Genomic DNA, 21,880 nt, shown 5'->3' on the forward strand with positions numbered 1-21,880 from the left:
TAGGTACCAAATTCAAATGTCAAAAGTAACAAAACTACAATTTAAAAGTTAGATTTTCTAGATTTAGCATGAGCAAATTTGTTGATGATACTGGAAATGTCTATTTCACGCAGAAGTTCATGCTTAATAGTAAACACAAAGTACACTGTAGATGCTGTGGTCCAATCAAGACGTACAAAAAAGCTGGATGAACTCAGCAGGTCGGGCAGCATCCGTGGAAAGAAGCAGTCAATGTTTCGGGTCGAGACCCTTCGTCAGGAATTCATCAGGAACCCTTTGTCTCGACCCGAAACATTGACTGCTTCTTTCAACGGATGCTGCCCGACCTGCTGAGTTCATCCAGCTTTTTTGGAGTTCATGCTCAATGCTCATTAGAGTGAGATTGTTCAATCTGTTTTGACCCATGGTGCTCCTTAGTTCATTTTTAATCCTTTTCAGTTTTGAAAATGAGCGTTCTCCACTGCAGTTGGTAACCATGAGTGACAAATAGACGCGCAAGGCATTTTCTACATTTGGAAAACATGACTCCAAAGAATTGTCAGCTATCAAACGGTACAACTGTAACTCTACAAGGTCTTGTTTGGCACCAATATGAGAAGCAAGATCAGTTTTCAACAGTTCAGTAAGCTGCACAAATTCTTCATCAAGACTTTCTTCCAGATCTTCTGGATATGATTTGATGACCTCTTTACGATCTCTTCAGGTGCAAACAACTGTAACTGATGAAGGAATCCAAAAACACCATTCACCTTTAGATAAGCTTTCTGCCTTTTTGACAGGGCAGAAAACAAGCTGTCAATAATGGCAAGAAATGTTCAGCTTTTAAACTTATGAGAAGGCGTTTGAGATTCAACAAGTGGCTCAAGAGTGCTGGAACTACTGAAATCATTATACGCGCAATTTTGCTTGAAGTAGACTGCATAGCTTGAATATATCCATGCAAGGATTCCTAGAGTGCACAAGCTGTGTTCAAGTCTTGGCCAGAAGATTGCAAAGAAGCACTGGTCATTTGAAGACGCTGTAATACTTGATCCCACAATATGACCATTATTCCTGTTTCCAACTTTGTCATGGTTGAAAGTAGTCCACGAGTCTGTTGTCGACAATCTTCCTTCTGATCATTGTTATTTGAAATGTCATCCAGGACTGGTTTTATTGCAGAAAGGCTGTGTAAAAGTGCTTTTGTTGCATCTGCACGAGCTGACCACCTGGTATCTGACATTCTTTTCACAATGGGCAAATGAGCACCACCATCAGATAATGCAGCAGAAAGGAGATCCCACTGATAAATAGAAGCAGAAAAAAAATGTGTACAGGCTTTCTACAAATTGAAAGAAAATTAATGCTTCTTGACAACATTCAGCAGCACATTTTCCAACCAAACTTAGTGAATGTGCAAAACGTGGAATGTAATCCGCAAACTCATTCAACTCTTTAATTCGTGCTTGTAAGCCACTATACTTGCTACTCATGTTGCTGGCATTGTCATAACCTTGACCACAGCAGTCTTTTATATCAATGTCATTTTCCTTTAAAAACTCAAGTAAACTTTGAGCAAGCTGTTCAGAACTATGACCTTCCATATTCAAAAGCTTCACAGATCTTTCAACTGGTCTAGACGGCAAAACATAGCACACAGTCAAAGTCAGCTGGTCCACATTAGATATATTTGGAGTAGAATACAATGAAACAGAATAATACTTGTATTTCTTCACTTCGCTGATAATATGATCCAGTATGCTGGATCCAATCAGATTGATGAATTCCTCAGGTTGTTTCAGATAGGTATGATTTATGTTCCCTTCCTTGGTTTGCATGAGCATTTATATGCTCTGCCAGAAAAGGGTCAAACTTGGCCAGTAATTCTAACAACCCTAAGTAATTTCCATTATGAGGAGAGCCAACAGTTTCATCACTACCATGAAATGAAAGGCCTCGTTCTGCTAAAAACTTTACAACTTCAATTATTTGCTCTAGAAGTGAGTACCAATACTTTTGTTCAGTCTCCTTTTCTTTCACAGGGTGGGAACTGACACGTTTAGCTTTGTTTTTGCACATCGACAGTGAAATCAAAGCTTGTCTACGTAAGGAACTTTCTTCATGTTGACGTAATAGATTGCTTGCATTCTTCCAGTCATTAAACCCTCTTCACTAAACTTTGATGAACATCTTGAAGTCATAACCTTGAATGGGAAACAGAATAGGCTTCCTTTGCTTTCTGAATAGCATAACCAATTCCTTGCATGTTTCTTGTTTGTAGGTTTATGAACATACGTAAAATAATACTTCTGACAGTGCCGAGGTTTCTTTTCATTGTCATACAATCGCATGGATGAAGAGAAGTCACTCTCAGCATGTTGACATTCATCACTTCCCTGGGCTATCTGTCCACTCGAAAGACCGCATGGCCGAATCTGTAGTGGAGTCCTGGAGCCATGTTTCTGAAAAGACGAGTGTGTAGCAGTCCCCCATTTCTTGTTGCTTCAAACGCGGATGCAAGAAATCCATCAAATTTTTTTTTTAGCGATCAGACATTAGCGAGTAGAAATGTTGGGAGCGCGGTCGTGCAGGCATCTGTTTTAAGGCTCACTCCGGGAAACGGTACCGCAGCAATAAAGCCAGGACAAGCAGGCTCCGGGACAGCTGCTTCCACCAGGCCATCAGACGGATTAATTCACGCTGACACAATAGTATTTCTAAGCTATACTGACTGTTCTGTTGTGCACACTATTTATTGCAAATTACTATAAATTGCACATTCAGACGGAGACGAAACGTAAATATGTTTACTCCTCATGTATGTGAAGGATGTAAGAAATAAATCAATTCAATTTTTTTACCGGCATGCCTACTGCGCTTCTGCATCCTCGCATAACACTTTCAAAGTCTGCTTCTTCGAGTATCTGTAGTGTCCTGCGGCGAGGAGCGAGGGTCTGCATCGCACGTTCGGTCATAACTGCAGAATAGCGTCATTATCCCGATCACTATTGAGATAGACCTGCAGATTTTAGTGGTCTTAGTGATCAGCAGTGATTTTCGGATCATAGAAAAGATAAACGGGAGAAGAAATCTCACTGTTGATTAAAGCCGGGGAGGCTGCTGTGTCTGTGCTACCTGTGTGATTGGGTATGTGGCCATTGCAACTGGATGCTTCACATGCTTCTCCAGGTACGTCTCCACTCATCTGAAGATCCATCAACTGCAGAACTGTGAAAACTGCAAAACTAAATAAATACATAAAAACCACCAAGATCAGGAGAGAGTCTCTTCAACAGGATTACAAACTAACAGTCAAGGAAGTCCTGAATTTCAAGGACGAGAATCAAACAGCCTATTTAACTGCATTGCTGCTCAGAATTTTTGGAAAATAATGGAACTGATTTTTGGAAACATTGGTAATCATATTTGATTATAATTAATTCAGTACCTAAACATCTCACATGGGCTTTAGAAGGTCAAGATTTGGCCCTAATAGCTTCTGTAAACATTTAGAGGAAATGGCAGCTTGAGTAGATAGCATTTCGTGGTTATATCTGTGTAGCGTTCTCGCACAGGTGTAAAAGAACTCTGAACTAAACACCAAGCATAAACCAATCAATGAGGCGGTCCCAGTAAGATTAACTGTTTACTGTTCACTCTTCCACATTAACGTATGGTGAAAACTGTTGATAAAACAATACAAAATATATACAGTATTTGTTTCCTTCTTGACATCACATTTACATCATAAATACTTGCAAAAGTAAAACTACAACAACTATATTATATTAAAGTGCAACATACAGTCAGAATCTACCTACGCCATCGACTGGCTTTAAATACACTTCAACACAAACTATCCGCAACTCTTTAAATAACGAAAAAACATAAACTTTATCAACCATCATTACCTTTAACAGAATCAGCATTAACATTTTTAATTCAACATATTGATTATCTCATGAACTTACGGCATTGCTTCTCTAATGTTTCTAGTGCTTAGAAAGAAAACTTTTCTCGCGCTGATCCTGCACACACACAAGACCCCTCCTTCCTGTTTCTCCAAACCGGTATTTTCCCACAAGATGCGGCGAAACCGGGTGTGACATCATTGCATGCCGCGATATATCACAGACAACGAATTTACTTTAAACAACCTTAACTTTAACTAGAAAACGATAACAAACAAATTATTAAAGTGAAAATATAATAAACTAAACAAATGCCTTAAAGGCAACACAATCTGATTTAGCTAAAACTAGTAAGTTTGTGAATACTTTTGAGAGATGGTAGTCGGGATAAGACAACTTTACGTGAGCCCCTGTTTATTGCAAGAACTTAATGAAACTAGTAAGCTTAATAAACAGGTGGTAGTTTCATTAGACTTCCATAGCCGCAAAGGTGAGTAAGATAACAGACAAGAAAACAGTGGAGCAAGCGTCCTGTTTCTCTGTCATCTCATGCTCCTTTTACCAGATCATACATTGTAAGATCGCAAAATTTGCAAATGTCTACAGATGTGGAGTGCATTCAAACTGGCTCAGGTATGGGGAGGCCGCTGCACAGGATCGGAAAAAGCTGTAACAAGATATAAATTCAGCCAGCTCCATCTTGGGCACTAGCCTCCCCAGCATCTTAGACACACGCCTTGTAAAGGCGATGCCTCAAAAGGGCGGCATCCATCACCCAGGACAACCCTTCTCATTGCTACCTTCAGGGGGAAGGGGGGAGTCAGGCACTCAAAATTTCAGGAACGGCTTCTTCCTCTCCACGATATTTCTGTATGGACAACAGACCCATGTTCACTACCTCAGTTTCATTTTTCCTCTCTTTTCGAATTTATATATATATACACACACAATAAAACACTGCAATATATTTCTTATTATAATTTACAGTGTTATATTATGTATTGCAATGCACTTCTGCCGCAAAATAATATTTTCTCGACAGATGTCAGTGAAATTAAACCTGACTTGATCCTGATTCTTATAAGGAATTTCATGTGATGTACATCTTTCTATATTAGTGCATTGTACTGCTGTCACATAAAAAAAACAATTCATTTTACCACGTATAAGGAAATGAAAGCCGATTCTGCTGAATGAAAACTTGGGACAGCTGAGAGGGCGGATTCATTGACCGTATTCAAGGAGGAGACCGGTGACGTAGGAGCGGGGAGGGAGGGACTGGGACAGGGCTGAGGCCGGGATTGGACTAAGTACGAGTCAGTTAATTGGCCATTCAGCTAATGGGCAGTGGAGGAGGCTCGGACTGGCCGGGACAGCGTGTTGCCTCCTCCTTCCGTCAATTCTGAAGGGGAATGTGTGCCTGCGGACACTCGGCTTATCCTATCCCAGGGGTGTCAAACTCATTTTAGGTCACGGGCCGGATTGAGCAAAATGCAGCTTCATGCGGGCCGGATCAGTCGGACGCGTGCGAACGCAGCTTTCATTGCCTCTGTTTTTTCAGCCTGTTCTCATGTGTCTCAGTCTCTGCTATAACTACAAAGTGTTTCACTTCACAAATTCCGTTTCTTATGAAGAAGACTGCTGAGCAAGCATTATTTTTATGATTGGTATTAACTTACAATCATAGGCTTCATATCGCCGGGCCATTAATAATTAAAATAATAGATCTATCTAAAATGATCTCGCGGGCCTTGAGTTTGACACCTATGTCCTATCCTGTTATGTGCTCCTGCTGCTTCCGGCGGGCGTTTCTCCCCGCTGGGCAAGTGCCGAGGGAGGTGGCAGAGTGATCGTCGCTGGCCGTGGAGCTCCGGCCTTTCCTGGCTGACGATTGCCTCTTGTACTGGCGAGAGGAGTAAAACCTCGTCCCGAGGATGAGCTCAGAGAGTCTGCAGGAGGAAGCACGGCCGTGGCAGCCCCGCCAGGGTCCGGACTGGCGTATCTTGCAGCCGAGACAGTTACGGCCCCGCAGGAGACTGCCGGAGCGGGTCGGTCCGGTGACACCGGCTGGGAAGCGACATTTCGCCGCCCTGGTGCTGGCCCGGGGAGGGAGCAAGGGGATCCGGCTGAAGAACATCAAGTTGCTTCTCGGCCGGCCGCTCCTGGCTTGGGTGCTGAAGGCCGCTGTGGATTGCGGGCATTTCGACAGGTGAGCAAAGCCGGGAAGACCATAAGAAAGTAAGCTAGCCAATAACACTAAAGAGGATACCAAAAGTTTCTTCAAGTACACAAGGTGTAAAAGCGAGGCAAGAGTGGATATCAGACCTCTGGATATCGTGCCCAGCAGGGATCGCAGAAAGAATTGGTTCCAGCACAGTTCCTTTTATTACCACTTGTTGCTTCCTGACAATCAACCACTGCTTTATCCATGCTGGAATCTTTCCTGGAATACCATGGGCTCGTAGCTTGCACTAGTCTGCCGGAACCATTCCAGAATCTAGTGATTCTTGAAAGATCATTACTAATCCTCTCCTGGTTGGCTGACGGTGACTAGTGTTCCACAGGGGTCGGTGTTGGGACTGATTCTTTTTACGTTATATGTCATGATTTCGATGATGGAATTGAAGGCTTTGTTGCCAAGTTTGCAGACGATGTGGAGATAGGTGTAGGAGGAAGTACTTTTGAGGAAGTAGTGAGGCTACAGAAGGACTGAGACAGGTTAGGAGAACCAGTGTTGGGAAATGTACAGTCATGCACTTTGGTAGAAGAAATGAAAGGGAGGACTATTTTCTAAATGGAAAGAAATTACAGAAAAATGAGGTGCAAAGGGATTTGGGAGTCCTTTTGCAGGATTCGCTAAAGGTTAATTTGCAATTTGAGTCTGTGGTGAGGAAGACAAATGCGATGTTAGCATTCATTGCAAGAGGACTAGAACATAAAAGCAAGATGTAATGTTGATATTTTATAAAGCATTGGCAAGGCTTCACTTGTCAGCAGATTTGGGCCCTTTATCTTCGAAAGGATGTGCTGAAACCAGGGAGGGTTCAAAGGATTGAATGGCTTGTCATATGAAGAGTGTTTGATGGTACTGGCCTGTACTCACTGGAATTCAGAAGAATAAGGGGTGACCTCATTGAAACCGATTGAATGGTGAAAGGCTTTGATGCAATGGACATGGAGAGGATGTTTCCTATGGTGGGAGAGTCTAAGACCAGAGGACACAGTCTAAGAATAGAGGGGTGTTTTTTAGAACAGAGTTAAGGAGGAATTTTTCTAACCAAAGAGTGGTGAATCTGTGGAATCCTTTGCCACAAGCAGCTGTGGAGGCCAAGTCATTGGATATATTTAAGGCAGAGGTGGATATATTCTTGGTTGGTCCGGGTGTGAATGGATCCAGGGAGAAGGGAGGAAGTTGGGGCTGAGGGGAAAATTGGATCAGTCATGATGAAATGGCAGAGCAGACTCGATGGGCCAAATGGGCTAATTCTGTTTCTCTATCTTATGGGCTAATACAGCAGGATACAGGTCCTTTGGCCCATCCTGTCCATACTAACCCCTGTGCTCAACCAGCTAGTCCCCAGTTTCCTGCATTCTGCTCATATTATTCTCAGGTCCATCCCTCTGTGTACCTATTAAAATAAATGATACTATCGTATCACTCTCAATTTTCACTTCTGGTAGCTCATTTCATACACTCACTGCCTGCTGCATGAAGAAATTGCCCCATTACATCCTTTCCAAAACTTTTTCCTTTTATTGTAAATCTATGTGTTACAAGGGGGCATTGGGGACACAGACACTGAAGTAGTATAAACAGAACAGTATTTATTGATCATGCTAGGGAAGCCAAGGAACGATGACAAAATGCCAACCTGGACATGAACGTAGGCTAGCAAACCGGAAAAACCTGAACTCGGTCTTGGGAGTTGTACTTGACTGGGAACTCAGATCGTGACTCAGAACTCGTGTCTTGGCAGGGACTCGGTACCTGGGTCTTGGCTTGGCTCTTGACGTAGAACTTGGCTTGACTTGGACTTGGGCTCAGACTAGACTTGGACATGACTTGGAACTCGGACACAGGCACAGAGCCAGGACTCCAACTTGGACACGGAGCCGGGACTCAGACCGCCAGCAATTCTCAGCTGGCCACGAAAATGACAGAATTCGTACCTTACTCAGAGCAGTGGCAAACAGCCGGCTACTCAGCTGGACACGAAAACGACTGAATTTGCTAAGCAGCCACAGGCACTGAAGCAACCTAGAGTCCACAATTCTCGGCAGCACCGATAGTGGTCCAGACTTCCCGCACTGGCTGAGAGCATGTGTTTATGGTAACGAGCTTCTTGGTGTGGGTTTCGGATGCCGAGCTTCTTGGAATGAGTTTCTGACGGGACGGTCCAGCGATGGAATAGATGAACCCCGGAGCTATTTATGTTGCAGGTCCGAAATGAGAATCAGGTGACTCAATTAAGGCATTCAATAGAATACAGGAAAACAGAAACAACCGGAATGCAGAATCCATGGACCGGACCATGATACTGTGTCCCTTAGTTTTGAATGTGCTTACCCTGGGGAAAAGACTTGCCATCCACTTTATCAATGCCTACCATAATTTCCAACACTTTTATAAGATATCCCCTCATTGTCCTATGTTCCAAGGTATAAAGACCTAACCTAGCCAGCTTCTCTCCATAACTCAGGCCCTTTAGTCATGGCAGCATCCTTAAAATACGTTTCTGCAATCTTTCAGGATAACCATGTCCTTTGTATAACAGGGTAACCAAAACCGTACAGAGTGCACCAAATTTAGCCTCACCAATGACTTGTACAATGGCAACGTAATGTTCCAACTTCTCTACTCAGTGCCCTGATCGGTGTACTACATTTTTCTCACCAACCTATCTACCTCTGATACTGTTTTCATATTATGTCCTAGTTCCATTACACACCCTACATCCTTAGATAATGAATTACAAGTGTCCCAAGGGGAGTTTTAAGAATCAGTGTCTAAGGTTTAGGGGTGACTGGGGGTAGGGGTGCAATTTTTTTTTGTGTGCTCTACTTAATTTTGGGTAGTTTTGCATGGACCTGAGATGCAGTACAAATCTCTGAATCTGTAGCATCATGGTAATTGATAATGAAATGTTCTTAAACTAACCTCTTGTTTCTTTTTGCTAAATAGTGTATGGGTTTCCACAGACCATGATGAGATTGAAAAAGTAGCAAAGAAGTACGGAGCTCAAGTGCACCGTAGAAGTGCAAAAGTATCAACTGATACTGCAAGTTCTTTAGACACTATCTGTGAATTCCTTCAATACCACAAAGGTAAGGTAATTGATAATATTGCCTATTATAATATTTAGCTAATGTAACACTTACCCAATAGGCTGGTATATGTCTAGGGGAAAAGGAGATCCAGCCACTCACTAACCCCACCTCCCATACACGCATGTGCTGTGAGAATCAAGTTTATGCTGCGCGTACCACACAGTATCAAACTCACACCAGATACCATTACAGAATACACTTTAAAGGTTTTACTAAAACTAAAAGAGTACTATGCAATACAGTATATATGAAGGAAAAGAAAATAAAGCAAAAGGCGCCAACTTATTAAAGTTCAGTCAGTTTAGTGCACATCGTTGGAGCTCAACCATCGAAACATTCGACCCCTCGTCGCTTGCCTCCGACCTCCACATCCTCGCACCTGGGACCACCCCGGTGGTCGACCGAGCAGTGCAGCGCACGTCCACCTTCCTCGGCGTCTCCTTCCCGCCTCCCCTGAAAAGACTGCGAAACCCCCCAAGCTCCCAGCCCCACAAGACAAAATAACATTCCCCATTGGTTAACAAATGAATACAATCCCCATAACAGCAACTCCAAAGCTAAACAACTGCAAGAAAAAAACACTTATTAGACATAAAAGCATTCCTACTCTAGCAAACCAAAGAAGCCATTTTGATTACATACACAGTACAATGTACATTCTCCCCCCACCAGCAAATGTCATGCCCTCATGACATTACCAGAGTTCCCCAAGGCGTCTTTGCAACACACAAAACCCAACCCAGGTGCAGAAAGCAGCGACATAACTACCCAGAGCAGTAGAAATCACACTCGGTTCTCCTGGCACCACATATGTCAACCGCTCTGGGGGGCGCCTACTTCTCTGAGATCTCCGTACCCCTTCTGCCGACCCTTCTGCCTCACTGGGCTCCCTCTTCACCTGCGAACCCTCTGCCTCGGACACCCCAGGTCTACCTGTCAGATCCTCACTCCCTCCCTCTCGGGGTTCCCCCCTCACCTGAGAACCCTCTGGCTCATGTTTGGGTTCCACCCTCTCTCCCCCCAACGCTGGCTGCCTCTTCATCTGACCATCAACACCTTCCCTCCTCTCGCCCAACTCAGTAGGGGAAGGGCCAGGAGCCTCCTCTTCTGGTACTGAAACGCCAGCGAATGGGAACAGGGGCCACTCATCTGAGTCGTCATCTTCTGAATTGGTATCCATTCCCGGGTTAAGAACCCGTCTCGGCTCTTCAGCAGCAGGTTCTTCCCTCGCTCCGCACCCTCGCAGAGTCCTTGTACTAGGCACAATCTCCCTCTCTGGCTCCTTGTCCACCCGCACCGCTTGACCCAGGGGCAGCAGGTGATTCCGATGGAGTACCTTGATAGGCCCTTTCCCATCCTCAGGTTTCACCCGGTAAACTGGCAGGTTCAGCATCTGGCTCTCTATTACATAGGGGCTGGCCGCCCATCGATCTGCCAACTTGTGCTTACCAGGGAGTCCCAAATTCTGTAAAAGGACCCGGTCGCCCGGCAATAATTGGGCAAACTTCACCTTTTGATCATATCTCATCTTATTCCTCTGATTTTGTTTGGTAGCCGCCGCCTCGGCCACCTCGTACGCCCGCTGTAACTCCCTCTTCATATCGGACACATACTTTAGATAGGGCTTCCCGGGTAATTCACCCACTTCAGCCCCAAAACACAAGTCAATGGGCAACCTCGCTTCCCGCCCGAACACCAGATAATAAGGCGAGTACCCTGTAGCATCATTGAGAGTACAATTTTAACAGTGGACCAAATGTCCAATATGACGACTCCACTTGTTTTTCTGCCCAATCTCCAGCGTCCCGAGCATATCCAACAGGGTCCAGTTGAACCTCTCTGGCTGAGGATCACCCTGGGGGTGATAAGGGGTAGTCCTCGATTTCTCAACCCCAAGCATAGTCAGTAATTCATGGATAAGGCGGCTCTCAAAGTCCCGCCCCTGATCACTATGGATCCGTCTGGGAAGGCCGTAATGAACAAAGTACTTCTCCCATAACACCTTCGCCACTGTCGTCGCCTTCTGATCCTTAGTGGGAAATGCCTGAGAATAGCGAGTGTAATGATCAGTGATGACTAAGACATTCGCGGTGTTGCTGGTGTCAGGCTCAATCGACAGAAAATCCATACATACCAGGTCCAGAGGTCCCGCACTCTGCAAGTGCGACAGTGGAGCCGCCAACGCGGGCAGGAACTTCCTCCGGATGCAACGACTGCATCCCCTACAGTATTCTTCGACTTCCCCCCTCATCCGGGGCCAGTAGAATCGGTCTTTGAGTAATCCATAGGTCTTTTCCACCCCCAAGTGTCCGGAATCATCATGCAAGGCCTGGAGTACAGCCTGCCGATACTCCTCCGGCAGGACCAGTTGCCAACAGCGGGGTTGGTCCGGAGGCGCCGTGACCCGGTACAAGACTTGGTTCTTTAATTTTAACCGAGGCCACTCCTTCAATAACAGAGGCACGGACGGGTGTTTCGCCTTCTCGGCCAATGCCACATCCCCCTTCTCTACTGCTCTCCACACAGTGCCAAGACACGGGTCGTTTTGCTGAGCAGCTGCCACTTCCCCCAGACTCAGTTCTGGCAACTGTTTAGTCCACAATGCGGTCAGGTCACAGTAAGCTAGGGGCATGGCGTCGTCAAAAACCCCCAAATGGTCCACGGCTCGCTCCAGCCTTCCTCTTCCCTCGGCCTTCACGGTGATAGCAAACTGACACATGGCCTTCACTCCAGGGGCAGGGACACTCTCCCACTCCTCGTCCTTCTCCGGTTCCCCCAGCTCCCGACATGACAAAACATCCGCATCGACATTCCTGCTTCCTGGGTGGTACTTCAGGCTGAAATCATATACCGACAAGGCCGCCAGCCACCGATGTCCTGTGGCGTCCAGCTTAGCTGAAGTCAGGATGTAAGTGAGAGGATTGTTATCCGTTCGCACCTCAAACTTGGCTCCGTACAGATAATCACTCAACTTGTCCACCACCGCCCACTTCAGTGCCAGGAACTCCAACTTGTGAGTGGGATAGTTTCTCTCAGATGGCGACAAGCTTCGGCTGACAAAGGCTACCGGTCTCAATGCTTTGCCATGCTCCTGGTACAGAACAGCCCCTAGACCCTCTTGGCTGGCATCCATGTGCAGCACATATGGCTTCTGGGGATCGGCAAAAGCCAACACCGCCTGGGTCAGTGCCCTTTTCAAAGATTGGAATGCCTCTTCACATCGATCATCCCATCTCGAACCAAAAGGTTCCGCCGGGTTCCAGTATCCTCCAGCGTCTTGCCTCCGGTCCCCCTTCCTTTTCTTTCCCCACCGGGGGATAGCCACACAACAGCTGAGTCAATGGGTGACACATTCTGGCATATCCTTTCACGAATCGGCGGTAGTACCCACAGAGCACCAAGAATGAGCGCAGAACGCTCACTTTCTGGGGTCTCGGCCAGGTGGTCATGGCCTCTATCTTAGTTGGGTCAGTAGCCACTCCCTCTCGTGAAATGATATGACCAACGTAGCTGACCGACGACTTGCAGAACTGGCATTTTTCCAGGGAAAGCTTCAGCCCTTCCTCCTTAAGCCGGCCTAATACCTTTAACAGCCGCTCTTCATGTTCCTCCAAAGTCGATCCAAACAGTATCAAATCGTCCAGGTACACCAGCACCTCCAACAGATTCATATCCCCCACAGTCCTCTTCATGAGCCTCTGGAAGGTGGCTGGGGACCCCGATATGCCCTGGGGCATTCGTTCGAACTGGAAGAACCCCAGCGGGCAGATATAGGCTATCTTCTCTTCACTCATCGGGATCTGGTAAAACCCACTCCTTAAGTCCAGCATACTGAACCACTTCGCACCGCTCAGGCAGGCCAATGCGTCCTCGACCCTCGGGACAGTATATTGATCAGGGACAGTTCGCCGATTCAAAGTCCTGTAGTCAACACACATGCGCACCCTCCCATTCTTCTTCTGTGCCACCACTATTAGGGACGCATAAGGACTTCGAGACTCAGCTATGATTCCGGCTTCCTTCAACTTGCACAAGTGCTGCCGCACATCCTCAACATCTGCCGGAGCCAGCCGCCGGGATCTCTCTCGGAACGGGGTGTCCTCCGTTACCCGGATGGTGTGGCGAGTGCTTTTGGAGCAGCCCACATCAAACTCGCCCCGAGAAAAAACAGCTTCCATCTTCAGCATCTTCTCCACCAGCCTGCGTTTCCACTCCGGCGACACAGGAGAATCCCCGAAGTTAAAGGCTTCAGCGGTTAGCTCCCTTTGATGCTCCAATCCCCCACCGTTAGGGGTCCTCACTGGTGTGCTAGACATTACCGTCACCGGGAACAGATGCACTAGCAGCATTCCCCTCTTAAAGGTGATTTCTCTTGCCGTAGTGTTCCTGACACTTACGGCTATACGCCTTTTGCATGTAGCACCCCTGGTCTCTGCACTTCGGGCCTCACCAGCGGCCCCGCCAGAAATCGTGTCTCCCTTTCAAGATCGTCCAGGGTGTCCACTAACAGGGCTTCGCCCGTTGGCACTCCAAGGAATCTGGGGGTCCCCATCACGAGTGCTACCTCCCCGGGTCGGATCACCTTGGGCCTCGCCTGCCTACACCACACCATCCCTCATTTACACTCCGGGTCCAGCCCTTGGGGGGCAACCCCTTCTTCGAATACCGCTTGAAACACTGGATGCACCGAGAGGGTCTCCAGAAAGTGTTCCCCCCCTTTCTTCTTACAAGCTCCCAGGAGCCGTCGCACAATGGGGGAAGTTAGTCCCCACCAGGAGGGCAGCACCACCGGTTTCCACCAGGTCCAGACACACCAACACCAATGTCTCAATAGCTTCGGACACTCCCACATCGCCCTCCGAGAACTCCAATCTCACCGATAGGTACCCATCGTATGGGTAGTCACCTTCACTCACACCCCAAATCTGCAGGGCGTCAAATGGGGTTACGGGCAAATGCTTTAGATATTGGTTGTAGAACGACCGGTACAATAAGGTCACCTGTGATCCCGTATCCAGAATGGCTTTCGCGTAAACTCCCTCTATCCGTAGACACACACTGGCACGGGGTCCTACCAGCCCATCTGGAATAGAGGCGTGGACACCCGGTGGTCCCCTGGCTGATCTCTGGGAATGTGTTCCTCCAGAGGCTCCAGTCTGTTCCCTCACTGAGCCTCTCCTAAGCTTCCCAACACCTCTCCCTTCTTAGTCACAGGGGGGCTTGCCCTCCGCAGGGCTCCTTGTCTCTCACAATCCCACCAAAAGTGTCCCTCTTCTCCACAGCTATAGCACACCCTTGGCCACCCACAGTCCTGCCTGAAATGCCCCTCTTTCCCACAGTTAAAGCACACGTTGCCCGCCACCCCTCCTCCTCCAGGATGGCCCCCGCTCCCAACCCACTGCACGGGCCGCCCCCGGGAATGAGTAACTTCCCTGTTCTTCCCCTCCAGAGGGGGGGGGGGGGTCCCTACTCCCCTGGGGGTTTTTAGTCCTCCACTCAGCCACCACTTCCTGTATCACTGAGGATCGCTCCTGGTGGCCTGAGCCCCTTTTCCGCCCCAACGCTCTCTCTTCCTCCCGCACCTCTCTGATTAGTTGCCCGAAGGATGAAGGGGGCCCTTCCTATAAGCCTGCTGGATAGTCCACGCCACCTTGTCCTCCTCCAGAGAGCCACTGAATATCTGACATCCTCACGCTAGCCACGTCAGGCGCCTTCACTACCCCCTGGCGCCGCAACCCTGTAAGCATCTCCTCCATCTGAAATATGTACTCGGAGAGTTTTTCCCCTCTCCGTTGTTCCAGACGTTGAAACTCTGCTAAAAGCAGCCAGGGCTCCCCTGACAACCCAAACGCTCCCTCCAAAACCTCTATGCATTCCTCCACTGAAACCCCAGGCTTCTCAGCTTTCAACTCCCGGACTGTTTTGGCTGCTAAACCCCTCAAACTTCCCACCAATCGCTGCCTCTTCTCCTCCTCTGAGCCTGGCCACTCCTCTAACATCAAAGACGTATGCTCGATGCGGGTCTCATAGTCCACCTCCCCGTCCGGAGTAGGCTTGGCTCCAGAGAACACCCCCAGCTTCAGCCGTGGCCTCTCGGCCACTCCCACCAGGGAGTTAAGTGCGGCCGCCAGCTCCGAGGCTTCTCCCCTACCTGGGGGGTGGGGCCTAGTCATGCCTTCCCCCTCCGACCCCCCTTTACTAATGACGGGCCTCTCTGGGGGCCGTCTCTAGCTCTAGCTCCTCCTCTGGTATCTCGTCATCCTCACCCTCGGAGAGAGTGTGGAGCCCCCACGGCCCCGCCTCCCCTGGAACACTGACTGTCGCCGGCAGTTCCAACGTCATGATGTCAGCACTCGTTCGAACCAACACTCAGCTAGACTCCACCTCTTTACCACACCGTCTAGCTACCAATTCTACCTGCCCAATACCCTTCACCAAACTTAACCCCCGCACTAACGCGTCTCCCGAAACTCGAAAATCCACCCCGCTCACTACACAGGCATACTGCACCGGTACATCTTCCAACTCACACCAGCTAACAATCTTATCTCTGTCCATCTCCACACTACTGCCTGCGCGACCCCACAGCCCCTGACAATCCAATCCCGGACGAGCCCCCACAAATGTAACACTTACCCAACAGGCTGGTACATGTCTAGGGGAAAAGGAGATCCAGCCACTCACCAACCCCACCTCCCTTACACGCATGTGCTGTGAGAATCAAGTTTATGCCGCGCGTACCACACAGTATCAAACTCACACCAGATACTGTTACAGAAAACACTTTAAAGATTTTACTAAAACTAAAAGAGTACTATGCAATACAGTATATATGAAAGAAAAGAAAATAAAGCAAAAGGCGCCAACTTATCAAAGTTCAGTCAGTTTAGTGCACATCGTTGGAGCTCAACCATCGAACCATTCGACCCCTCGTCACTTTCCTCCGACCTCCACGTCCTCGCACCTGGGACCACCCCGGTGGTCAACCGAGCAGTGCAGCGCACGTCCACCTTCCTCGGCGTCTCCTTCCCGCCTCCCCTGAAAAGACTGCAAAATACCCCCCAAGCTCCCAGCCCCACAAGACAAAATAACATTCCCCATTGGTTAACAAATGAATACAATCCCCATAACAGCAAGTCCAAAGCTAAACAACTGCAAGAAAAAAACACTTATTAGACATAAAAGCATTCCTACTCTAGCAAACCAAAGAAGCCATTTTGATTACATACACAGTACATTGTACACTAATAATACTTGGCAGTTCCACATTTGAAGTTTCTGTATTGTAAAGATGGCTTGAGTGACCTTCCTGTTGGATTTGTTGTTTGTATTATGTATGGGTCTTAGGTTTGATTTCTGCACAGCACAAAATCGCTCTCTGTATTTCTCTTGGTGCAATTGGTAAGTTGTGCCCTGTTTGCTGATTTACTGTGTTACTCATTCAGCAATACTGTTCACTGAAAGCTCCAGTGCAATGTGACCTGCAAGTTTCACGTGCTATACTGATGATCAGCTTGCAGTCCTTATTGCTCCTTGCACTTTACAAAGAATAACCATTCTTGTCTTAATTTTTATGACAGAGGTTGATGTGGTCGCTCATATACAGTGCACTTCTCCCTGTCTCCATCCACGCCATCTAATGGAAGTGATAAAGATGATGAAGGAAGAGGGATACGATTCGGTGTTTTCTGTTATGAGACGTTCTCTTTTTCTGTGGCAGGAGGAACCAGAAGGTAGAATAGTTTATTATTAGTTCAACAGTAAAATATGGATTTTGTAATCTAGAGTTTGTTTAAATCTGTTTAAAAGTATTTAAGGCTGTACTTTCTTAAAGTGACATTAAAACAAAAAAAATTAAGTTTGAGTTTGCTAATTAAAATTGCAAATGAACTTCCTGATAATTATGATGATTATGTATGCTGAGAAATTTGATTCCATGATTCAGCGTGTTTTCCTGATTCTGTGGAAGAAGCCCAGCACCTCAGTTGAGTAACTTCTGTGTTCCCTCTTTGCCCTAAACTCACAGAGGAAGCATTCGTCAATCCATTCATTGCTGCCCTGCCTCATTTGTAATCTCAAAATGCTAGCAGATCGAGCATTCCTGCTTATTTGTAGAACTTTTGAAAACTAGTACTACAAAGTCAGGCAACATGTCCCTGGCCCTGTGATCATTCTTTCATTGTTACCAAACATTCTTTTCACAACTGTAGCCTGTATTCTCTCATTTCAGAAAGTTGTAATGGATATAATGTAAGGGTTTAAAAACATGTTTGCAGTTAAAATGGAATTGTCAGCAAAGAACATCTAGGCTGAACAAGCAAGCTCATTTAAAAAAAAGAGTAAATCATGTGGCTTTCAAGCAACACACACACAAAATGCTGGAGGAACTCAGCAGGCCAGGAAGCATCGATGGAAAAAAGTACCAGAAGGGTGGGAAGGAGAAGCGCCAGAGGGAGGCAACAGGCGGGGAAGGAGATAACATGAGGGGGGGGGGGGGGAACAGGGGGATGGGACGTGGAAGGGGGGTGGCTAGAGGCATTACTGGAAGTTTGAGAAATCGATGTTCATGTTGTGGAACGGGCTTCCGGTAGAAGTGGTAGAGGCAGGCTCGGTATTGTCATTTAAAGTAAAATTGGATAGGTATATGGACAGGAAAGGAATGGAGGGTTATGGGCTGAGTGCGGGCCACTGGGACTAGGTGAGAGTACGTGTTTGGCACGGACTAGAAGGGCAGAGATGGCCTGTTTCCGTGCTGTAATTGTTATATGATTATATGGTTCATGCCATTAGGTTAGAGGCTACCCAAATGGAATATAAGGTGTTGTTCCTCCGACCTAAGAGTGGCCTTATCCTGACAGTGGAGGAGGCCATGGATGGACATATCGGAATGGGAATGGGAAGTGGAATTAAAATGGATGGCCACTGGGAGATCCCACTGGCGGACGGAATCTGTTGGGGTCATATACTGTGTTTAGTGCTCCCGGTGTGGCCTCTTATATATCGGTGAGACCCAAAGTACATTGGGAGACCACTTCACCAAGCGTCTACAATCAGTCCGCCAGAACAAGCGGGATCTCCCAGTGGCCACCCATTTTGATTCCACTTCCCATTCCAATATGTCCGTCCATGGCCTCCTCCACTGTCAGGATAAAGCCGCACTTAGATTGGAGGAACAACACCTTATATTCCCTTTGGGCAGCCTCCAACCTGATGGCATGAATGTCAATTTCTCAAACTTCCAGTAATGCCTCCACCCCACCTACCATTTCCCATCCCCTAGTCCCTTTCTCATGTTATCTCCTTGCCCGCCCATCGCCTCCCTCTGGTGCTCCTCCCCCACTTTCTTCTTTCTTCCATGGCCTTCTGTGTCTCACCAATCAACTTCCTAGCTTTTTGCTTCATTGCCCCCACTCCAAGTTTCAACTATCGCCTGACGTTTCTCTCTCCCCTCCCCTACCTTTCAAATCTACTCTTCAGCTTTTTTTCTCCACTCCTGCCGAAGGGTTTCGGCCCAAAATGTTGACTGTACTTAATTCTATAGGTGCTGCCTGGCCTGCTGAATTCCAGCATCTTGTGTGTGTGTTGCTCGGATTTCCAGCATCTGCAGATTCTCTTGTAAAGGCTTTGAAGCATGCAACTGCAAGGACACAGTGTGGCCTCAAACCAGGAACATATAATAGTGGGATAAGAAAATTGTCACCAGGGCTAGCTCTGTCATCCTAGGGTAATTAATAAAGCTGATTTTCTGTTTTAAGCACACTGCTGTCTTAGTGCAGTGGCACTATGTGGGAGATCCCAATTATAGGAGCCTCTTTTTTTGGGGAAGCTTGTTGTCTCCAAGTAATTAATAATTGAGTATGGTAACCTTTCTGCCTAAGCTTTCATCTCTCAATCCCAACACTGAGGTGGTCCTCATCTAGCAACATGCCAATTCTGCTGAGTTGCCTGTCCACCCCGGGACCAAAAGGGTCTTGGATTCTGGCCCTTTAGTCTTTCCCAACTCTTTTACCAAATCCTTCTGACCGCACAACTTAACGGGATGTATCTAAGCAGGTTTCAAGGATTTAGCTGGAGAAACAGCACTAACGGTATGAGGTTACAAATACTTAAATTTGTTATATATTTTCTGCCGCATTTAGTTGGGTCTTTTTTTTTGGTTCAATCATTTGATACATTTGCTGGAATAGAACAAACAGGAACATTATCAACAAAGTTTTGCAGATGATACAAAGATTGGCATTGTGGATAGTGTGGAAGATTGCCAAAGAACACAGGAGGATATAGATCAGTGGTAGATATGGACAGAGATGAATTGTCCAGCCATGTGTGAGGTATTGCATTTTGGGAGATCACATCTAAAAGGGCGGTGTATAGTTAATGTTAGGATCCTTAATAATATTGATGTACAGAAGAATCTTGGGGGCCCAGGCCCATAGCTCTTTGAAAGTGGCTGCACAGGTTGATAGGGTGGTAAAGAAAGCCAGTGGCAAGCTTGATTTTATTAGTTATCGAGGTCCACTCCTTTCCTAATGCCCTTCCCTGTATCCGGTTGAGCCTGTCCTTTATTGGCCTCTGCCTGTGAGGCATTGCCAAGTTGTTTCCAACGAGCATACATGGTCTCAGTCAGAATGCCTTCAAATTTTTGTCAACTCCTGGCTTTCAACAGAGCATGAAACATTTTCTCATGGTAATTTTATTTGTATTCAAGTTCTTTCCTTCGCTTTGGTCTTGCTTTGTCAGGGATTTATTGTAGCTACTTTAGCTTTAACCTATTCTCCTTCTACCTCTTCTAGCTGCCTGTCCTAACAGGTACTGTTTTTGCAAAAAGGGTACACATGCAGTTGGTGAATCTTGGCTTTGGAATCTGCAGAATACTGCCCTTACATCTTGCTGTATTCTCAGTATTTCAAGGATTCAGCTCAATGATGGACATGACAAATATTAAAATAGTTGCAACGTATTAAAGTAACAAGTCACTGGAGTGACTTTCCACCTAGTGATTATCTTGGATGTTTTTATTGGGATTGCAAGACCCTGTTAGACATTGGTAACGTAGAATATTTCAAGTCCATTCATTGGTGAGACTGATGATGAGGGAGCTGCGTTTCCTCGCAATGGAAAGGACTTGGTCTCGACCAAGGGGTTGCTTTGAATGCATCAGTCTGTCACAGACCTCCAGGGGAGAGAGAGCAGAGGCCTCGTGCTGGGTCGGGGCCTGGCCCCTGTTGTTGGCTATATTCATGTATGGTTAAATGATAATTCAACTTGAACATGGAATGTTAACTAAGTAGTAAGTCTGACACCATTTTGCCTGCTGGTGATTCCAATGGCTGACTCAGAGATCTTAGATATTGGTGATCCCAGTCCAGGGAAAAGTCCAATGAGCTCATTTATAAGCTTGTCCTTATATACAGTAGTCAATGAACAAACACTTAACTATAATTATCAGCTGCATTTTAAACTGCATATCAAATGATCAGTTTCATTACAATGGGATGATAAAGTTAGTTTCTCTGTGGGGAAAAAACAAGTACTGCATGTACTATTTCCACACTGCATGTGCCCACAGCTCCATGGTTTGAGGACCGATGATGTCCTTGCAGTTGTATGCTTCAGGACCTCTTGATTTCATTACTTTTTTGACAACTGACAACTCCATTTTACCTGCAGGCATATTTTTAACCCTTATTCTACAGAGTGAGCTTTCAATTAATTTTCTGCCAAAATGCATTAGTTAGTATAAACTGAACTTGCCAATATTAATTAATTCTAAATTAGGTAAATGTGGTCAAGAAATGCTGAGTATTTGGCATTGGGTTGGAATGCACTGAAACATACTCGGTGGACCCTCTGGCATTTTTCACCAATGGTACCAGCAGATTTCGGTCTCCTGTGTGAAAATGGATGGCCAGTATTTTCTGCCTATCTCAGCAGTGGCCCTGCTGTGTTGTGTGGCTGAACTCTGTAAGGTTTCCAGAGTTGCAACTCAAACCAGTACGACTTTGGAATCTGCTGGGTCCTGTCTCAGCTGTTTCATAATAATGGTAACTTATTTCTAGAGTACTTTTCATATGAACACTCTAGTTCAAAGTGCTTTACAGTGGGCTAAAGTACAAACATGAAAATAAAAGATAAAATAGTTTTAGTTAAAAGCAAGGTTAAGTTGGCTTTGAGCTGGTATTTAAAAGTGTCAACTGAGTCTGCATTCCTTGTAGTTTCAGATATTGAGTTCCACAGTTTAGGAGCATTACTCAAAAAAGCTGACTGCCAATACCTTTTGAGGAGGTTTGTTTAAATTTTGGGGGTTGTGGGTGTTGTGGATAGTGTGGAGGGCTATTATGAGGTTACAGCGGGACATCGATAGGATGAAGAACTGGGCTGAGAACTGGCAGATGGAATTCTATCTAGGTAAGTGTGAAGTGGTTCATTTTGGTAGGTCCAACTTGAGAGTAGAATATAATATAAGTGGTAAGAAAGCGTGGAGTATCTGAGAGATCTTTGGGTCCGTGTCAATAGGACACTCAAAGCTGCTGTGCTGGTGTGTTGGCATTCATCAACCGTAGGATTGAGTTCAAGAGCCGAGAGGTAATGTTACAGCTATATAAGACCTTGGTCAGATCCCACATGGAGTACTGTGTTCATTTCTGGTCACCTCACTACAG

General features: G+C 46.3%; 1 protein-coding gene across 1 annotated transcript in view; it reads left to right on the top strand.

The window, feature by feature from the left end:
• The first annotated feature begins 5,316 nt into the window (after positions 1-5,316).
• Positions 5,317-21,880, top strand: part of LOC140738595 (N-acylneuraminate cytidylyltransferase-like) — a 32,572-nt gene continuing 16,008 nt past the window's right edge. The window contains exons 1-3 of the mRNA XM_073066112.1: positions 5,317-6,099; positions 9,073-9,215; positions 16,799-16,951. Of these exons, the coding sequence (XP_072922213.1) occupies positions 5,825-6,099; positions 9,073-9,215; positions 16,799-16,951 (571 nt within the window). The 5' untranslated portion in view covers positions 5,317-5,824. The remainder of the gene's footprint in view (positions 6,100-9,072; positions 9,216-16,798; positions 16,952-21,880) is intronic.

This window comes from Hemitrygon akajei, chromosome 14 (genome assembly GCF_048418815.1).
Source record: "Hemitrygon akajei chromosome 14, sHemAka1.3, whole genome shotgun sequence".
In the NCBI taxonomy this organism is placed as follows: Eukaryota; Metazoa; Chordata; class Chondrichthyes; order Myliobatiformes; family Dasyatidae; genus Hemitrygon; species Hemitrygon akajei.